The sequence below is a fragment of the Vicugna pacos genome, chromosome 20 (genome assembly GCF_048564905.1).
Source record: "Vicugna pacos chromosome 20, VicPac4, whole genome shotgun sequence".
Taxonomy (NCBI): domain Eukaryota; kingdom Metazoa; phylum Chordata; class Mammalia; order Artiodactyla; family Camelidae; genus Vicugna; species Vicugna pacos.
The window spans coordinates 10953849-10970981 of record NC_133006.1 but is presented as its reverse complement, the minus strand read 5'-3'; the positions used below and the strand labels follow the sequence as shown (position 1 = coordinate 10970981).

General features: G+C 41.3%; 1 protein-coding gene and 1 long non-coding RNA gene across 7 annotated transcripts in view; both read left to right on the top strand.

Moving 5' to 3' along the window:
• The first annotated feature begins 6013 nt into the window (after positions 1–6013).
• Positions 6014–8314, top strand: LOC140687678 (uncharacterized). Its single transcript, XR_012062107.1, has 3 exons — positions 6014–6068; positions 7299–7477; positions 8166–8314. It is a non-coding gene; the product is annotated as an uncharacterized lncRNA (long non-coding RNA).
• A 330-nt stretch (positions 8315–8644) lies between these two features.
• The window catches only part of C20H6orf141 (chromosome 20 C6orf141 homolog), a 138746-nt gene continuing 130257 nt past the window's right edge, over positions 8645–17133 (top strand). For 3 of the 6 annotated variants that reach the window (XM_072944839.1, XM_072944841.1, XM_072944840.1), the window contains exons 1-2: positions 8645–9730; positions 12443–12670. In XM_072944839.1, coding sequence (XP_072800940.1) covers positions 8652–9425 — 774 coding nt within the window. In that variant the 5' untranslated portion in view covers positions 8645–8651 and the 3' untranslated portion in view covers positions 9426–9730; positions 12443–12670. Of the gene's footprint in view, positions 9810–9925; positions 10066–10134; positions 10200–12442; positions 12671–17133 lie in introns of those variants that run through there. The other 3 variants (XM_072944838.1, XM_072944837.1, XM_072944842.1) reach the window with 3 other exon arrangements.

The following is a 17133-nucleotide window of genomic DNA, read 5'->3' as shown; positions in this document are numbered from 1 at the left end:
ACTCATAAAATACAGAGGGAGGGATTTTTCTGTGTCAGTGCGTTAAGGGCCTAGTTTCCTTTCCCCAGGTTTCTCATTACCTAAATTTCTCAATCTCTGATAGAAATCTTGGCTCCCCCACTGTAAAACCCAGTTGCCCTTTGCTTTTTGTGCTTTTGGCCCTTACTGTCTCTGAGCAAGAGGGAAGGTAGCCACCCCCAGCCTCTCCTCTTGTTTTCTGAGCCCCTCTAACCTCAGCAGTGCTGGTGGTATGTGTGTTCCCAGCCCCGATCCAATTTTGTTCACTTCCTGAGTGAACTTTTGTTTACTACCCCTCATTCTGGCTCTTGTGATTTAAAAAGTTACAAACAAGAATAGCTAACATCTGGGTATTCTTCTCACTAATTTATGTGACGCTTTTCCTCCCTCTAACAGATCTATGTGTTTCCAAGGCAAAATATGCTGTAGGTTTTAAACACTGTTAGAACGCATTGCTTTTAATATGATAGGACTTTCAGATGTTTTGTTAGTAATATGCAGTTTCGGCAGCGAACACTAGGTGTCAGATTTTAATTCTAGATTATTTCCTGAAGAGCGCACTTGAATTGTTTCTATTTGTTTCATTACAATTTTTGCTGCATTTTGGAACATTTCCTTTCAGCAGATTCCTGGGACTAGAGATAGTAAATAAATTTAGAAAAATAGCAATACAAATTTTGGGGGGAAAAACAGTTTAAAGGTTGCTTAACCCCACAAATATTAAAACATACTATAAAGCTTACATAAAGTGTAGTAATGGTACAGGAACAATGAGTCGAGGGGGGGCGGGGGAAGGTCCAGAAATAACAAGGACATAGGAAAGTTTAAGATAAGATCAAAGTGGCATCTCAAGTCACTGGGGTAAAGATGGAATTTTAAATAAATGGCAGCGAGACAAATGGATAGCAATTTGAAAAAAAGTAAAATTAAACTCATACTTCACACCTATACAAAAATAAACTCCAAATTGATCCAAGATATAAATAAATAAATAAAGCCTTTGAAAAAGAAAATAAGTGATACAAATTCTAGAAGAAAACATTGGTTGTTTCCTTTATAACCTGGACATAAGAAAAGTCTTTTGAAATTTAGAAGTGAGAAAAGAAAAAAAATTGTTTGATAAATAAAATACATATGTGTGCATATGTGTGATTTCTCAATAGCAAAAGACTATATTTAGGGTCAAAATACAAATTACAAACTAGGAGAAATTTCGCAATTTATATCACAAATAGAGAACTATTTTCTATAAAACGTAAGGAGCCCTTAACATTGAGAGGAGGAAAAAAATACTCAAGTCCAGTTTTAAAAAAGGCAAGAGATACGTTTAGTTCACAGAAAAACAAACAAAATGGCCCTTAAATGTATGAAAAGATGTTTAACTTCACTCAAAAGGAAAATGCTATTAAACAAGCAATACTTTTTCTCACTTATCAGATTGGCACAGATTAAAAATATTGAAAACGCAAGTTTGAGGCTATAAAACACAGGTATATCATTTACTGATAGAGGGAGTAGGAAATGTTACGATTCAGGTGAGGGGAATTCAGTAACATCCCATGAAGCACATATGCATTTACACAGGCAATTCAGCTTCCAGAAATTTACCCTAAGGATTCCTCCACAAACATAAAGCAAATGTTTGCACTAGGTTATTCACTCTGATATTATTTGTAATATCAAACTTTTAGAAACAACCTAAATTTCCATCCTTTAATCCAGTTGAATGAATTATGACACAGCCCCACAATAAAGCACTTATACCAATAAGGAAGTGCTCTATGATATAATTTGAAGTAATTTCCATGATCCATTTTTAAGTTAAAAAAAAAAAGAAAGGCTAAGTCCACAAGCCTATGTAAGAAAGGATGAAAAAATTAGTGTATATCAACATCGCTCTCTGCTTATTTTTGTAAATGGAAATACAGGAAAATTAAACCAGAAACTATTTTTTAAGTGGCCAATAAGTAGTAGAGATAGGAATGGAAATAAGACTTCCATATTATATAGTTTTGACTTTTGAACAATGTATGAACCACCCTGAGATTAAAGATAGTATCTAATTCTCTAGCTCTGTTGGCTGAAAAGGTCTATGAGTAACACTCGGTGACCATTCCTTACACTCAGTAGCAGTGAACAGTCCTAATATTCAGATCTTCATAAACAGCCTTTCAGGGATAATACAGCTCTTGGAGAAAGGCTGGTAAACTACAATATCTGCAACTTAATTTCAAATGGTTCCTAGTGAAGGGATGTCTGTATGGTTTGTGTGTGAGAGAGAAAGAGAGCATACATGTGGAAAGAGAAAGAGATCAAATATAAAATATTACTGAATCCAGGTGAGAGATATATCAGTTGTCTATTATACTATTCTTTCAACTATTTCTATGTCTGAATCAAAATAAAACTAATGGTGGAAAGTGGCAGATTTTTATAGGCAGCTCTACCCGTGTACAAATGACATACATGTCACCACAAATTTAATGGAAAATATTATACTTAAAGTGTTATTTTATTCTCACTTTTCCTTCTTTTGCTGTCGTTTCATCGGAAATGCCATGACTAATACTTACTAATGAATAATTGAATTTGTAACATTTGAGTCTACTCAAACTTCAACCCAGACATAGGAGACAACTGAAGTGAGCAATAGATGATGGTAGCCTGAGAGGCAAAGAACGCAGAAGGAGAAACAGGTCCTAATAAGGAAGGGAAAAAAAACACTGAAAGATAAATACAGTCGAAACAGAAAATTACTTCCGCAATGTTGTCAGGCACTTTTCTCGGTGCTGGGGATAGAGCAGCGACAGTTACTTGCAGTGAACAAAGTAAACAAAAATCCCCGCCCTCATTCATTCCACAGGAAATGGCATCTACTATGGGGCAGACACTGTTTCGGAGGCTTTGCATATATATTCACTCACTTGCTCCCAACAACTCTACGGAATCGGTACTATTCTTACCCCAACTTTTCAGACAAGTAAACTAAGGCAAAGAAAGGGTAAGTAGGCTGCCTAAAGTTGTGCAGCTAATACATGGCAGGGATAGAAATCAAATCCAGCAAGTTTGGTTCCATCACTTACATTCTCCAGTTCTGCACCACTAAATCACAACAGAAAGGAAGGAAGGAATTGCATTAAAGACCAAAATAAAAGGAGGAGGAGAGAGAAAAGGTAAAAGAGACACAAAGCATGGTCGGCAGAATGGAGGAAAGGGTACAGATCAGGAGCAGTAAATTGGAGGACGGCTAAATTCCATGCCTTTCTTAATAAATTATTGCACTGAAAAAAGCGTAAGATTGTCCTTAATAAAAGAGATGAGAAAGAGGGAGGATTAGAGACAGGCGGTGGGGTTACTAATGATAAACTCACCTACTATACCATTCTGTCCAAGCCTTGCCCTGGAGGGATGAATTATGAAACACGTCTAAGAAATAATGAGGGATTATTACTAACATTTTCTTTAAATTCCTAGACATTTCAGACGAACACGTTTGCAGACTTGCTAAACCAGAGACAGTATTTTCCTCCCACTGGTTGCTTGTTGATATAACGTAGCACATTCTAACAGCTAGATCTTTGGGGAATGAAGTCCCTCTGGATGTAAAACATTATTGAGGATTTCTACAGCTTTTACACCCTTTTCCTGATCACATATACATTGATTAACACAATCACGTAAGGAGAAGAAAAATTGCCTTGCCCCCTTAAACTTTTTATTATAACCTAATCAAGATTGGATATTAAGGTCATGACCTTTATCTTACTAATCTGAGTGATTATTTTGAAGTATTTAATAAATATTAATTCACCCATGTTTAGTCAAAGATGGAATTATCTCCAGAATTATACTACCCGCTGCTGCTGAACAGGTCAAAATTTGTTTATGCTCAAGATAGACATAGGGTAAAGATGTTGGGTTTTTTATGATCATCATAAAATGCTGAGTCAGTTACTAATGGTGCAATTTCCTGTTTAATAATTTGCTTACTCAAACTCAGTGAGAGAGCCTGGCCTTAGATCCTGAGCTCTGACAGGAGAGGAGGAGGATGAATATACGTTAAAACTTTGGATACTGCGTGCAGCTGACACTGAATTAAAAAGTCTAAAAATCTCCTTTAGGCATCCACTACTCAGAATGCTCCATGAGTCATCACTCGCAGTTAACTGGCACGCTTAGCACTCTTCAGAGTGCCTGGCCAACATTATCTGGGGGCCGCCACCTCTCTATGGAGTGATAGGACATTATGCTTAAAGATCTCATTCAAAAAATGTAATTCATCTGTAGCAAGTTGGGCCCAGGCCCACATGTTAGGTAAACTAGGCCTCTTTTTCCTTCTCCTAGGCACACAACTATTGGTCACTGAAAATTCAAGACAAAGATCCCATTCTAAAAACTTTGCCTCCATTTCCCCTTTATCTCAGACCACTGAGCTAAGCGGCTTGATATCCCCTGAACTGCCATGTTCCCACTCTTCCTCTTTTCCCCTCCAATTTATAACTAGCATCATTCGCTCCTCTGTTCCAAGATTATGAGCTGGTGCTCATTTCCCAGCTCCAGCCCTGGACTCTTGCATCTTTCCCTGAGGATTTCATTAAAAACTGTACTATGGGTTCCTAGTTCTAAACAAATAATACTGAACTTAAAAATTAAATTACAAGAATATTTTGCAGGTTTCCTAGTTTTCAGAGAGTTACCAGGAGAATTGTCTCACTTGATCTCCACAACAACCCAGGCAAGCACACAGGACAGCTATCATTTATACCTTGCAGATGAGAACATAGGTTTGGAGACATTGGGAGACTTGGTCAAGATAACATACCTGTCTCGAGTCCCAGACTCAGCCCAGTGTAGACTTTAAGTGCACAGTCTGAGTTCTCAAGGTCATGAGAACCTTAGTGGTCAAAGGAAATACGATTAGAATCTCTTCTAGAAGATTCATAGTTTTCAAGGTCCATCCATAATCAGGCTGGATTTTATTTATACACAATAACCTCACCCTATTCTCAAACCTATGTGGCTTGTTGGTTTCTTCTTTTATTTATTGATTCAACCGTATACAAGTGATAGGCTGGGGTAGGGTTCTGAAGATATTAATGTCATGCCTAAGAGTCTGTCTTTATTTTTGTAATTTCAGGGATTGGAGAGGAAGGGAGAGAAAGGGAACTATGAATTCTGTTGCCAAAGGTACCGACAGGCTCCTAATCTGCCAATGTACTGAGGATCCATTAGAACAGGGTGTCACATTAACTCTGGAACCAGCTATCAGAAATGCAAACTGTAGCCCATACGCTGAAATGGGAAAGTTCTTCTTTATCACTCCACTTTCCACACCCTCTGTGATTTGTAAATTTTTAAAATGGAACCCTGTTAAAGCAACGTTTTATTTGATTAATGTATTAATTCATTTCCGGAGCCACCCCGAGCTGTAGATCCATTCTGGCCTCACTTTGAGGCCCTCACTTTCCACCCCTCAGCCCTCCTCCAACATTGATTCTTATTGCATTGGGAGGCGTGGCACTGTTTGCTTTCTAAATGGACAGGTTGTAAATCTCAATAACCAAAGACCAACAGGAACACACTTGTAATAATAATAAAAAAATATCCAGTTAAGTTTATTCACCTCAGTTCAGCAAATAAACAAGAAGGCACCCTCACAAAATTACAGGACAGTTCATTCCATGGAGGTGGGAGAGACTTCTCAGAGGATTTAGATTTGAGCTGGATGAGTCTAAGGAAGCAGGAGCTTGTGCTGGATTAGATGTTGACAAGACGTGGGGCAACTCAGAGAAAGGGAAATGGTCATTTTCATGTAGGAAATGAGAGAATTAAAGCAAGAGCGGACTAGAGATCAATGGCAAAGCAGCAACAGTCACTTTCATTAGACATAATACTCTTTATGACTCTGTAGTGGCCGTGTCTCTGGTCACAGAAGGTACTTAACTGTTTATATTCTGTGAGTGCTGATTCTATACAGTTGGGACCCCAACATGGTCTGGCGGCCAGCAGGACTGCTTTTTATTTTCTCACAAGTAAAAACTGTTTACCAGGTCAGTTTTTCAACTCAAGAATTTTAGATCCGATAGAAGAAGAAAGCTATAAAATATTACTGTGGGGGTAAATGAAAGCCAGAGGCTTGCCAGTCAAGGGTAAACCCTCTAAAGGTGGAGGTAGGAGAATGACTGAGAGTCATACTACACCCTAAGGACTTAAAATAACTTTTCTGAATCTAACAGGCAAAATGAGAGGGCCTGGTCCCTGGGGGGTGGGGTTATCAATGGCAGGCTTCTTTTGACCCACTGGAGTAGAATGTTTGCCTTTACTTTTCAGACCTCAGGGATAGGCATTGTTTTTTTTTTTTTTTTTTTTTTTTTTTTTACTGTCCCTGGCTGGCCTGCATTATTTGCAAGTGCAGTAAGCACTTCGGAGAGGAGGTAAGGGGGTTCACTTTATCAGCCTCCTTCTATGCGCTTTGAGATTTTGAAGGCAGAGCTCACCACTATCCTGGAGGCAAGCTGCCTATTTCTTTGTTTTATATTCGTTTTAGACTTTATCTGTTTTATGTTTAACTTATTTAGCATTTCCCCTTAATCGGCTTTTATGCATTAAAACACAACTTCCTGACGTCTAGAAACTCAGGTGCCCTATGGTGGGTGAGTTGGTCTCACTCCTCAGCAAACAGATTTTCCCCTTTCCCCATCCACCCTAGAATCCCTCACTCAAGCCCCATTGGCAAGAAACTTTGAAAGCAGTAAGTCTTGTGGTTTACATTACACTTCCCTCAGAATACAGACACTTCATTGGAATTCTCCCACTATTCCTGCAAGGAAGGAAAACAGCATTCTTATTGCCACTTGAAAGCAGCACGCACGCACACACACACACACACACACACACACACACACACACACACAGGCCTAGGGTTTATCTATGGGGATTTTTGATGATCTTTCTCATAATTGTCCAGCTTCAGAACTGCTGAGGGTCTTGTAAAAAGTCCACATTCTAAGCCCTCCTCCAAATCTATAAGAGCAGAATCTTTTTTTATACTGACTTTCTTGGCTGGGGATGGGGTGGAGGGAGGTTAATTAGGTTTATTCATTTTAATGGAGGTACTGAGGATTGAACCCAGGACTTCCTGCATGCTAAGCGCACACTCTTACCACCAAACTATACCCTCCACCCTAAGAGCAGAATCTTTGAGAGTAGGGTAGGGCATTAACCTGAAGATGATTTTCAGGTCCATTACAGTTAACCTATTGTCTCCGACTTTTGGACAGAGGATTTGACGAACGTTACTGATACACAGAATGAAAACTTCAAGAGGACAACCAATTCAGCTTCTTTCCTCCATGTCCCCATCACCTGACGTTTTAGCACACAGTGATTACTGGTTCCGCACATGAACTGAAAAGAACATGAAGTCATAGGTTTAAAACAGGAGGGTAACTTAAAACAGGTAGGACCAAGCCTCTTAACACGTTAGGATCAGGGCTCCACTGTGTATTGGTGCTTGATCTTAACCTCCCTGTTCTTCAGAGTTCTTAAGGAGACGATGGTAATAGTACTACTTCCTTAGTTTTTTGTGAAGATTAAATGAGTTCAAATATATAGACAGCTTAGAGCAATTCTTGCCTAAAACAGTCGAAAACTTTAGGTAATTGTGATTTAGCAGTAACTGGCCCAGGGACAGGCATCTAATCAGTCAGGTTATGATCCAGGTTTTCTTGCTCCTTCTATACTTTTCTTTTTAAAATGACCTAGCAGACATCAGAAGGTCCTCTCTTTCCAAAATATTTCTTTCACCCTACTGCTAGGTCCCTTGAATACAGGCAGACATTTCCACGATTGCAGTCATTTCTCTAAAGCAGAGAGAAAAACAGTGAGCCCTTTCTAATAAAGCAAGGACCTGTAACCAAGGATGGGCTGGAAATCATAAACAAAGTTCCCCTTTTTCTGTTAGCTAGCTTTCCCCATTGACCTCAAAGATTAGTGTGTAGGCATATATATATATATTACATATATAAACTTATGGCGTTAAAGAAAAGTGGTGGTGGTGGGGCTTAAGGAGATATAGGGGAAATTTAGAAAACAAAACAAAACAAAATTTAAATCCTAAAGAAGTTCTTCTATCGGTTTTGTTTTAGGTTTTTTTAAAATTTCCGTTTGATAAAAGGCATTCTTGCCCTTCCTGGGATAAGCATGATTATAACCAAGATGAAGACAAGTGTGACCGCTGTCCTGCAGATTCCCGCATTTCAACAAAAGAACAACAAACAAAGAACAAACAATCCAAAAGGTATTTTCTCAAAGGTTTCATCTTTTCTAATCAGATGCTTTGATCTACATTCGATAATCATGGCAGCTTGGTGGAGGGGATTCAAAGTGAACACGAAACTTTTTACAGAAGAATTTGATTAAATCAGATATTAGCATTAAAAAAAATTGTAAACTTCCGAGGAGAGTCCTTGGAAAGAAAGTTCGTATTGGGCATTTCGGGGGTGGGGCCGCAGTGCGAGGGTGTCTTCCGCGCCCCAGGTCTGGAGACCGACGGAAGGTGGGCTGGAACTACGCCCCAGTGCTGAGAAGAGAGAGGGGAGGGAATCAGAAAAGCGACCGGTGCTGCGAGGGCGATGCAGGGAAGTCAGGCTTCTCGCCTTCCCTGGGCCGGCAAGCTCGGGACCGAGGGCGCAGGCGGGAGGGGCGGGGTCCGGCCCGAGTCCCGTGAGGCGAGGGCGGGGCGTCGCGATGGCCACGCCCAGGCCGGCCCGTCCCGCGCTTGCCAGAGCTCCGCGGTCGTTCGCCGCCAGGACAAGCGGAACAACCCCCGAATGAATGGCCCTCCTACGGAGTCGGGGGCCCCGGGTCCCCGCGGGGCCCCGCATCTCGCGGACTCACCCCGCAGCGTGCGGCGCGCCCGGCTTTTCGAGCGCGAGGCAGGGCGCGGGGCCCCCCCGGCCTGGGGCGCCCCGAACCCCTCGGCGGCGGCGGCCGGGGCGAGCGGCGCCCACGAGGCCCGCCGGGCCGGGGAGAACGTGCCCTGTGAGCCCTGGGTCCGAGAGAAAGTGCTCTTTCTCCTGCACCCGGAGAGGTGTCTAGGGACCCAGGGGGACCCCGCCCGGGAAGAGGTGGCCGCTGAGGAGGACCTTTTCGAAGCGGGAGGACAAGACCGGGAACCCGCCTGCCCGTCCCCTCTCTTTCCACGGGAAAAGCGAGTTTCTGGCAGCCGAGTAGACGCTCCCTCCGGGGCTCCGCTGGGGGACCCACCCAAACCCCTGCTCGTGCGGGTCGTGGATTATGAGGTGACACAAGAAGTCCTGCAGATCGCGTGGACGAAGGGCTGCATGACCACACTGACCGAGGAGCGCTCCGTGACCGCGGTCACTTTTCGCGCCAACAGGGAGTGAGGCGGGGCCGCGGGGACCCCTGGAGAACGGCGCGCTCTTACCCCAGAGACAAACATCCCGTGTCCAGGCCGTGGGGAGGGGGTCGTTGCGCGGCCCCCCAGCACCCGCTTCCCGGAGGAGAGTCAGCGGGGGAGAGGAGCCCGAGGAACGTGCGGGGCTGGCGAAGGAGCGCCAGTCCTTAAGGAAAGAAAAAAAAGCTCTTCCGGAAACTCCCAACTTGTAATTTAATCAACCGCAAGAACCTTTTAAGAGGCTGGCATCCACCTCCAGGGAAGCAAATGGCACCCAATACACATTGAAAAACTGTAAGCAACTTACTACCTCCTTAAATCCTGTGGCTTAAATACTGTGACGGTCTGGGGACCTTAGAAGAGAGGAAGAAAGGTATTTTCCAAGTGGCAGAACGTGGGAATTTTGCACTAAGAAAATCTGTTGTTGATTTTTGCTTTGCAGAACCTCTCAACTGTTCACTTTTCTACCTCCCCCCTTTCTCTTTAAAGCCTGAAAGCAGAAGTGAAGTTTTGAGACCTGCTCTCTGCAAAGGCGAGGTGGGAGTATATGGGGCGAGAGGCTTAAGACTGAAAAAAGAAAGTAAAGAGAAATGGGAAAATAAAATGTAAAACAAAGTGGCAAGTAAACAAAATCTTTTTTTGGTCACTCTCCTGATGTGTACGTTTTTCTTTTCTTTTTTTCCCTTCACATCTAACAGTGTTAGGAAGAAAAGAGGAGTCAGGGACGGACACAAGGAGGGAAACGGGAGACTGAGCTCGGCAGGTGAAACTCCATTTAAAAGGGCTTTACCCCAAAGTATCTAATTTAGTTCAGTAAAAATGCTGTTGGTTTTTAGTTACTTTTTTAAAATGGAGGTACTGGGGATTGAACCCAGGATCTCCTGCATGCTAAGCATGTGCTCTACCACTGTGCTATACCCACCCCCTGAAATTGTTAATTATTTTAATGTTTAAATTACTTCAGATAAATCATCTGTTCTAAAGGTAGATGTACGGTTTACTATGAAATGACTATATATCTTATTCTTGTCCATACTGTCTTATTAAGATTTGTTATTGAGACTGGATTGAAAATACATTTCTCCTGATGCTGTTGAGAAACAGTTTTCTTCTGGTGCTATGGAAACAACTCATCTTTATTTTGTTTGTTTATTTTTTATTAAACACCGTCTTTATTAACCGTTTAGTAGTGGGGCCTGGTTTGGAGGGGTGGGAGGAGCTGAGCACCCCCTCTAGAGATGATCTGATGAACTGAAGCAGCATCTGGTTACTGTGTGAATTAACAAAAAGTGGGACTCTGGCTTTTGAGGAGTAAACAATTGAACACCCCCCTCCCTCCTTCCCTTTGCCCCTTATTTTCAGTTTAGAGTTTGAAATGCCTTCAAAGATCATCTGATTCACCTCTTGCCTCCTGGCAGACAAGACAGGTGCGATATGCTCGTTTTACACATGAGCCAGCCTGGGCCCAGAGGTCATGTGGCTTGTGTTCAGACACAGCTGGTTACTTACATATGCCTACTAAGTAGATAAGAATATGATCATCTCCTTCCTGAAAGTTCGGGAATGGTCTTTAGGACTAACTTCTAGGACTAACAAAGATGAGTGAGGACACCCTGGGTTTTCTGACTTAACGTTTATGAGAAATACTAAGGTCACCTTGATGTCCCGAAGTCCAGCAAGGCCTGTGGGCTGGAGACTTAACTACCAGCAGTTCTCAGACTGTGGCGACCCTCTCCCCCCACCACCTCGGAATTCAGCCCCAGACATCATCTGTGCTCCAAACTGCTTGCTAGGTAGAAAAGGTAATATAAGCCCCATAAAACAAATTACCTTTTTCTCCAACAACCTGCCTGGCGCCAGTGTGAGGTTAAACTTCTTGGCAGACACATTTCAGACCTGACTGAATAAGTTTGGCTGATGTGAGTCCATATATGCCCCGCGTGGTTGAGCCTTGAGTGTAGACAAGAAAAGCCTCTTGAAAGTTGGCGCCAAACCGTAGCATCATTCCGCATCCCGTTGCCTGCTCTACGGTGCAAACTCAGGAGTTGAGCTGCTTGGGTTCAAAACCACTCCATCTCTGACTGTGACTTTGGGCAGGTGCTTCGTCCCTCTGTGCCTCCGGGACCTTTGTTAAATAGGAATAAAAAGGTATCAACCTTACGGAGCTTTTTCCTAGGATTAAGCTAGATGAAAAATATTTAGAACAGTGCTTGTTATATAATCAATGCTCAAAGTTAGCGATTATTATTATTCGTGGTGGTGTTATTGTTATAGTTCACTTTCATCCTAGCCAGGCTTTAGGCTTTTATTTAATAAAAAACAGCAGAAGGCATACAACACAAGAAATCTTCTAGAACCCAAACCAGTGGTTCTTACTGACTTTTTTCCCCTGCATTCCTGAAATGCATTTTCTGCATGCTAGCTTTCCCCAACATTTAATGGATCAGTAAATACATTCCTTAAATTCTTTAGAAATGCCCCCAACAGCTTCTGAGAAGATTCGTCCTGAGTTTCTCAGGCCTAAGGTGCATGCACCACACTTGACAGTCTTGGAGGTGTTTTTGCAGACTGCTTGGCTCCCCTTGGCAGGTAGGAGCTTGGAGTGTGTACTTTAGGACCTGCTGGTTAGTTCGTTTTCCTTCTAGGATTTTCAAACTGATGCCCTGTCCTCTCAGAAACACAGAATAGGCACAATTACTTATCATTTTATCTCCTGTCTGTCAAAATGTACTGGTTCAATTCAGCTAGACTACTTTCATCCAAATATATTTGTGCTAATTTTCTCTCCTTTAAGTAAAACTTACTTTTGAAGGCCTTCTCAGCCTCCCTGCTAACTGTCTATAATGTGTGTATAGATTTTCTTTTTTTTTCAAGGAGGTTTTCTTTCCTTCCTCTTTTTTTTTTTTTAATTGAAGTATAGGCAGTTACCGTATCGTGTCAGTTTTAAAAGATGTCTCCCTGATGCAGAAAGTAATAAGTTAAAGTCCTATTCAATTTTCCTCACAGATGTTCTTGATCCAAGCAGTTGCCTGTCATGTGAGGGGCCTGGGCATCCTCAGTATCAAGAAGTCTCTGAGAACAACTGGGTCTCTTTGGTGTGACCTCCACCTCACCGGAAACCTGGTCATCTACACCTGTTCATGTGGTTGAATCACAGCAAAGACTTCGGAAGCCAGTGGACCACTCATGTGACCACGAGACACGTATCACCGTCATGTGACCACTGTGGATCAGGCAAGTGTCAACCCCCTTAACCTTTGTCCACAGTCTCCGTCACCTTTGAGAGTCATTACGTTCCACTTGCTGGTCTTATTCTTGTTGGCTGCCACCAGCACTTGTGCTTTTTTGCTTAAAAAATAATCATGAAAAAGAGAAGAGAAAAAGCTTTCTGTCAACAGAAAAAGTTACATTTATAGGAAAATGTGAAGAAATGTTATTTGGTGAGGACAAAGAAAAATGGAATGAAAACAAAACTCACCTGTGACTCCAAATCTCTTAGTTGGTGTGTTTCCAGTCCGGTTTTATGTATTTGATTTTTTTTTAAATATGTGTATACATACACTTTTCTGACCATAGACTATGTATATAAAACCTGAGTACTGTCTTCATACAGACTAACTGTATGTTGATGCCGTTCTGTGTGTGGCCCATGAACCAGCAGCCTGAGCATGGCGGAAGAACAAAGTTTTAGAAATGTGCGATCCTGGACCCCCACGCTAAATCTGCTGAATCAGAGTTTGCATTTTGACAGATCCCTGGGAGATTCACGTTAAAGTTGGAGAAGCACTGACATATATGCTATAGTTGGTTCTATAGCCTAATGGTCCCTTAACAAAAACCAAACAGTTTTTATTTTTTCTATAGTCTCCATTCATTGTTAACAATGGCATGGAAATAACGCTTTGTAAAATGATGAAAACATTTAGAGCTGACAAAAGATTGAAATAATATGTTGACTTGTGAATTGGCAAAGAAATCCCTAAACAGCTTTATAGTGTTTTTTTGAACCTTTTTATTCTCAGGTTTTCCTAATGAAACACTGATGAATGGAGTTCAAACTATTTCAGAAATGTGGTGGTTTTATTGTCTAAGAATGTAAAACAATACTTACTTAAAAACCCCCTTAAGGGAGAAGGGCAGAGAGTCCTGAAAGAAAGCCCAATTATAGCAGTTAAAGGCTGAGTCAGGACTCACCAGCCACTAGCAACGAGTTGCCAGAGTTGTCAGGGTGGGGGCTGAATTTGGAGCAGCTGATTCAGATAAGAAAACAAAGCCTGCGACTCCTGAACACCCTGACTTCTCTATGACTCCAGTCAGTACTTTGCTCTTTAATTACGGAGGGCGAATCTTTGTCACTTTACTTCTCCAGATGACGATAAGAAAAGAAACAGTCCAATTTACTTTGGAAAGAATAAGGAATTTTAATCAGTTATTAGGCACTATGCAGTCAAAAGCTACCAAAACATAAGATGTGGCTAGCTTCAAAGCAAGGAATTAATTTAAATTCAAATTAATTTAAACTCAGATTTCTAAGTATAAGTCAGAATGAGTACTTTTAGGAGACTGCAGTCTTCACAAAATAGGACCAAAATGCTGTTTATTCGGAGCTTAGTATAGAGGGGGAGTCAGCCAGCAGGGAAGCAAAGGCAGGCAGGACAGTGGGAAAGCTTTATAGTACATGACCAAGGTGATGTTAATATGACTTTGCTCAACTAAACTTTCGACAGGCGTCTTCCCAACTGCAGCTTCTGACCTCCCTCTCCTTAGAGCATTACTTAAGAAAACTTGCAATTATAAATGTCCTTCTCTGCTCCTGGAGGTGTAAATCTCCCCAACCTCTTGCCAGTTTTACAACCCAGGAATGTCTTTCTCAAGAACCTGAAAGCCGTCCCTTTGAAATGTAGTCTAGAAAGACAGGGCCCCTGACTCCCAGTCTCCGTGAGGGGTAGAAGCCCAATTTCATAAGCTTTAGTTGGCGGACACAGAAGGCTTCTTCCATGGCAGTGACCGGCTTCCCCACCAGTGTCCTCCAGGACTTTTCCACTAGCTCACCTGAGTGCTTAAACACTCTCCAACCTTTTGTTTCAAAGGAGTTGGGTTCAGTCTGTCTCTCCTGTAGCAGTAGTCTTGAGTAAAGTCTTCTTGCTTGCCTGTTTCACTCCATCTGGTACAATTTTTCTTTGAATACGGTGGAAAAAAGAAAGGTTTCATGTAGGTTCTAACTGGTAGCTATTAGCACAGGAGAGTTGGAGGTGGGCTATTGAGAGGGGCTTAGGGCTTTCTCTGGTGGGTCCTGTGTTGGAAGGGTTCAGAAAAATAAGGAAGCTGGCAGTCATCGACCAAGTCCTGGTCTTTCTGGGCTGATGGCAGCAGGGGCTGTGTGGTTTGGCTTCCCAGGCTCATTGCTCCAGAAGCTGTAGGTTGTAGGTTAGGGTATAACCTGATATATAGTATTAGCCACATAGGATTTTTTTTTCTGGGAGTTAGTTTAAAATACTTAGAACAGTGCCTGGTACATAATAAATACTCAAAATTGGCTGTTATTATTACTGTTGTTGTTGTTGTTAATATTTTCATCCTAACCAGGCTTTAGTTTTTTCTTTGTTTGTTTTGAAGAGCAGAAGACATACAACACAAGAAATCATATCAAACCCAAACTAGTAGTTTTTACTGAGACTATTTATCTGTCTTTTTTGAAACATATTATCGTATGTGTTCTGGCCATCATCCATTTATAGTCTCAGTTGCTCTTCTTGAAGATGGCATTGGAAACTTGAAGACCTAGTCACAGGATTCTGGAAGATCCAGTCACAGAATTCTTTTTTAGAGAAAATCACTTTTTATTTCTCAGAAACATCCAGAATGCAGCATTGCAAATAGTTCCTTTATTGTCTTTAGAGATTTAAAAATAACGGTAGAGCTGGGCTAAAAGTCTTTTCATTATCGTCATGGGCTTAGTAATAAAATACTCATCTCTGAAAGGAGTCTATTATTGATCTAAATTCTAAAAAATTCCTGTGATTACTGTTTGAACTTTAATAATATGAATGTAAGCCTCAAATTAGCACATTTTTATTTTCCTTTACTATCTTTTCCCTATGTGGATGATAATTTAAAGAACTCTCAGCGTTGTCCTCGTAATCAATCTCTCTCCTTCTCTCTCTGTCTCAAACACTCGTGCACGTGCACACGCGCGCGTGCACACACACACACAGAATCAGCTACATGCATTCATTCCGAAGGGTTCAGAATCTTTCTTACTCACTTGGAGTGCACTTTCTGTCTCTGACCCATATATATTCCTGCATTTCAAGAGTAGATTCAGTATAAATCATAATACAGCAGTCATAGTCATTAAGAAAGAGAACTTCAATTCTGATATTGCGTGTGACTTAACGTATAAAATTTAAAATAGTGAAACAGCAAAATGTAGTATTTTTTGTTTGATAAGTGCAAATTTATTCACACATGAACAGTTTTATTGGATTTGGATAATTAACATGAAGTTTATTATTTATTCATTATTTTAAAACTAAAGAATGAACCAAGAAATCAAAACATTACTATTTCTGTTTCTTTTGCAGACATTTCACTTCTATTCAAGTTTATTAGTTACTTGACAGTTTATTCATATAAATTATTATTAAATCAGACTCACCAAAGGATCAAAGTTATTATCTATTTTGCTCTATGATTATTAAGTATTATTTTCTCATATTGACGTTAAAAATTATTTGCTTCCAGTATCTTATTCACTAAGTACGCCACTGCCAGTAGTAGTCATAAAGTCATAAAAATGGGAGCCTGGAAGGGTTGGAATTAAAGCTCAGATTTCCTGATCTCTACTCAAAGCTGTTTCTATTAATCCTTTGTAAGAAAAAGCGGTCCACTAATTGATTTTGACTTTGGGTTTAGAATTCACTGGTAACATTATTGAACACCAATTATGTACTAAGGGCAATGCAGAAAATGCAGCTGTCTCTTGAAAGTGTTTAAACAAAATAAGCAGGCCCCAATTCTTTATCACTTATGGTTTCATTTCATTCCACTGGGAAGTCAGGGGACCTGTGTGTTTCCCATCTGCCACTTTTACAACCCAGAGATGTCTTTCTCAAGGACCCAGGAGCCACCTCATAGAAATGCAATCACTAAGGAAGTTGGTGCCCCCTCTCCAAGGCCCTGTGGGAGGGTAGGAGTCTAACTTCAGTGGGCTCTAGTGAGCAAACACAGGTGACAGAGTCAGAGAAGAACATCTGCAAACTAAGGAGTAACTCAGTGTGCCGGACACGGTGTCCCCTTGGTCACCCTCCCCACTAGTGTCCTCCAGCACTTTTCCCTCTAGCCCATGTCAACGCTTAAAATCCCTTCCCCACTTTGTTTCAGCGGAGTTGCGTTCAGACTAAGTTCTGGCCTCCCTATGCTATTGCAGTAGTCTTTTGTTTGTTTGTTTCTTTTGATTTGTTGTTGTTGTTGTTTATTGATTATTGTTATTGTTGAGGCAGAGGTAATTAGATTTATTTCCTTTTTTTTTTTTTTAAATGGAGGTACGGGGGATTGAACCCAGGACCTAATGCATGCTAAGCAGGCGCTCTATTAATTGAGCTATACCCTCCCCACTGCAGTAGCCTTAAATAAAGTCTTCCTTGACTGTTTAACCTTGTCCAGTGCAATCTTTGCTTTGACAGGAGTCAGATAAG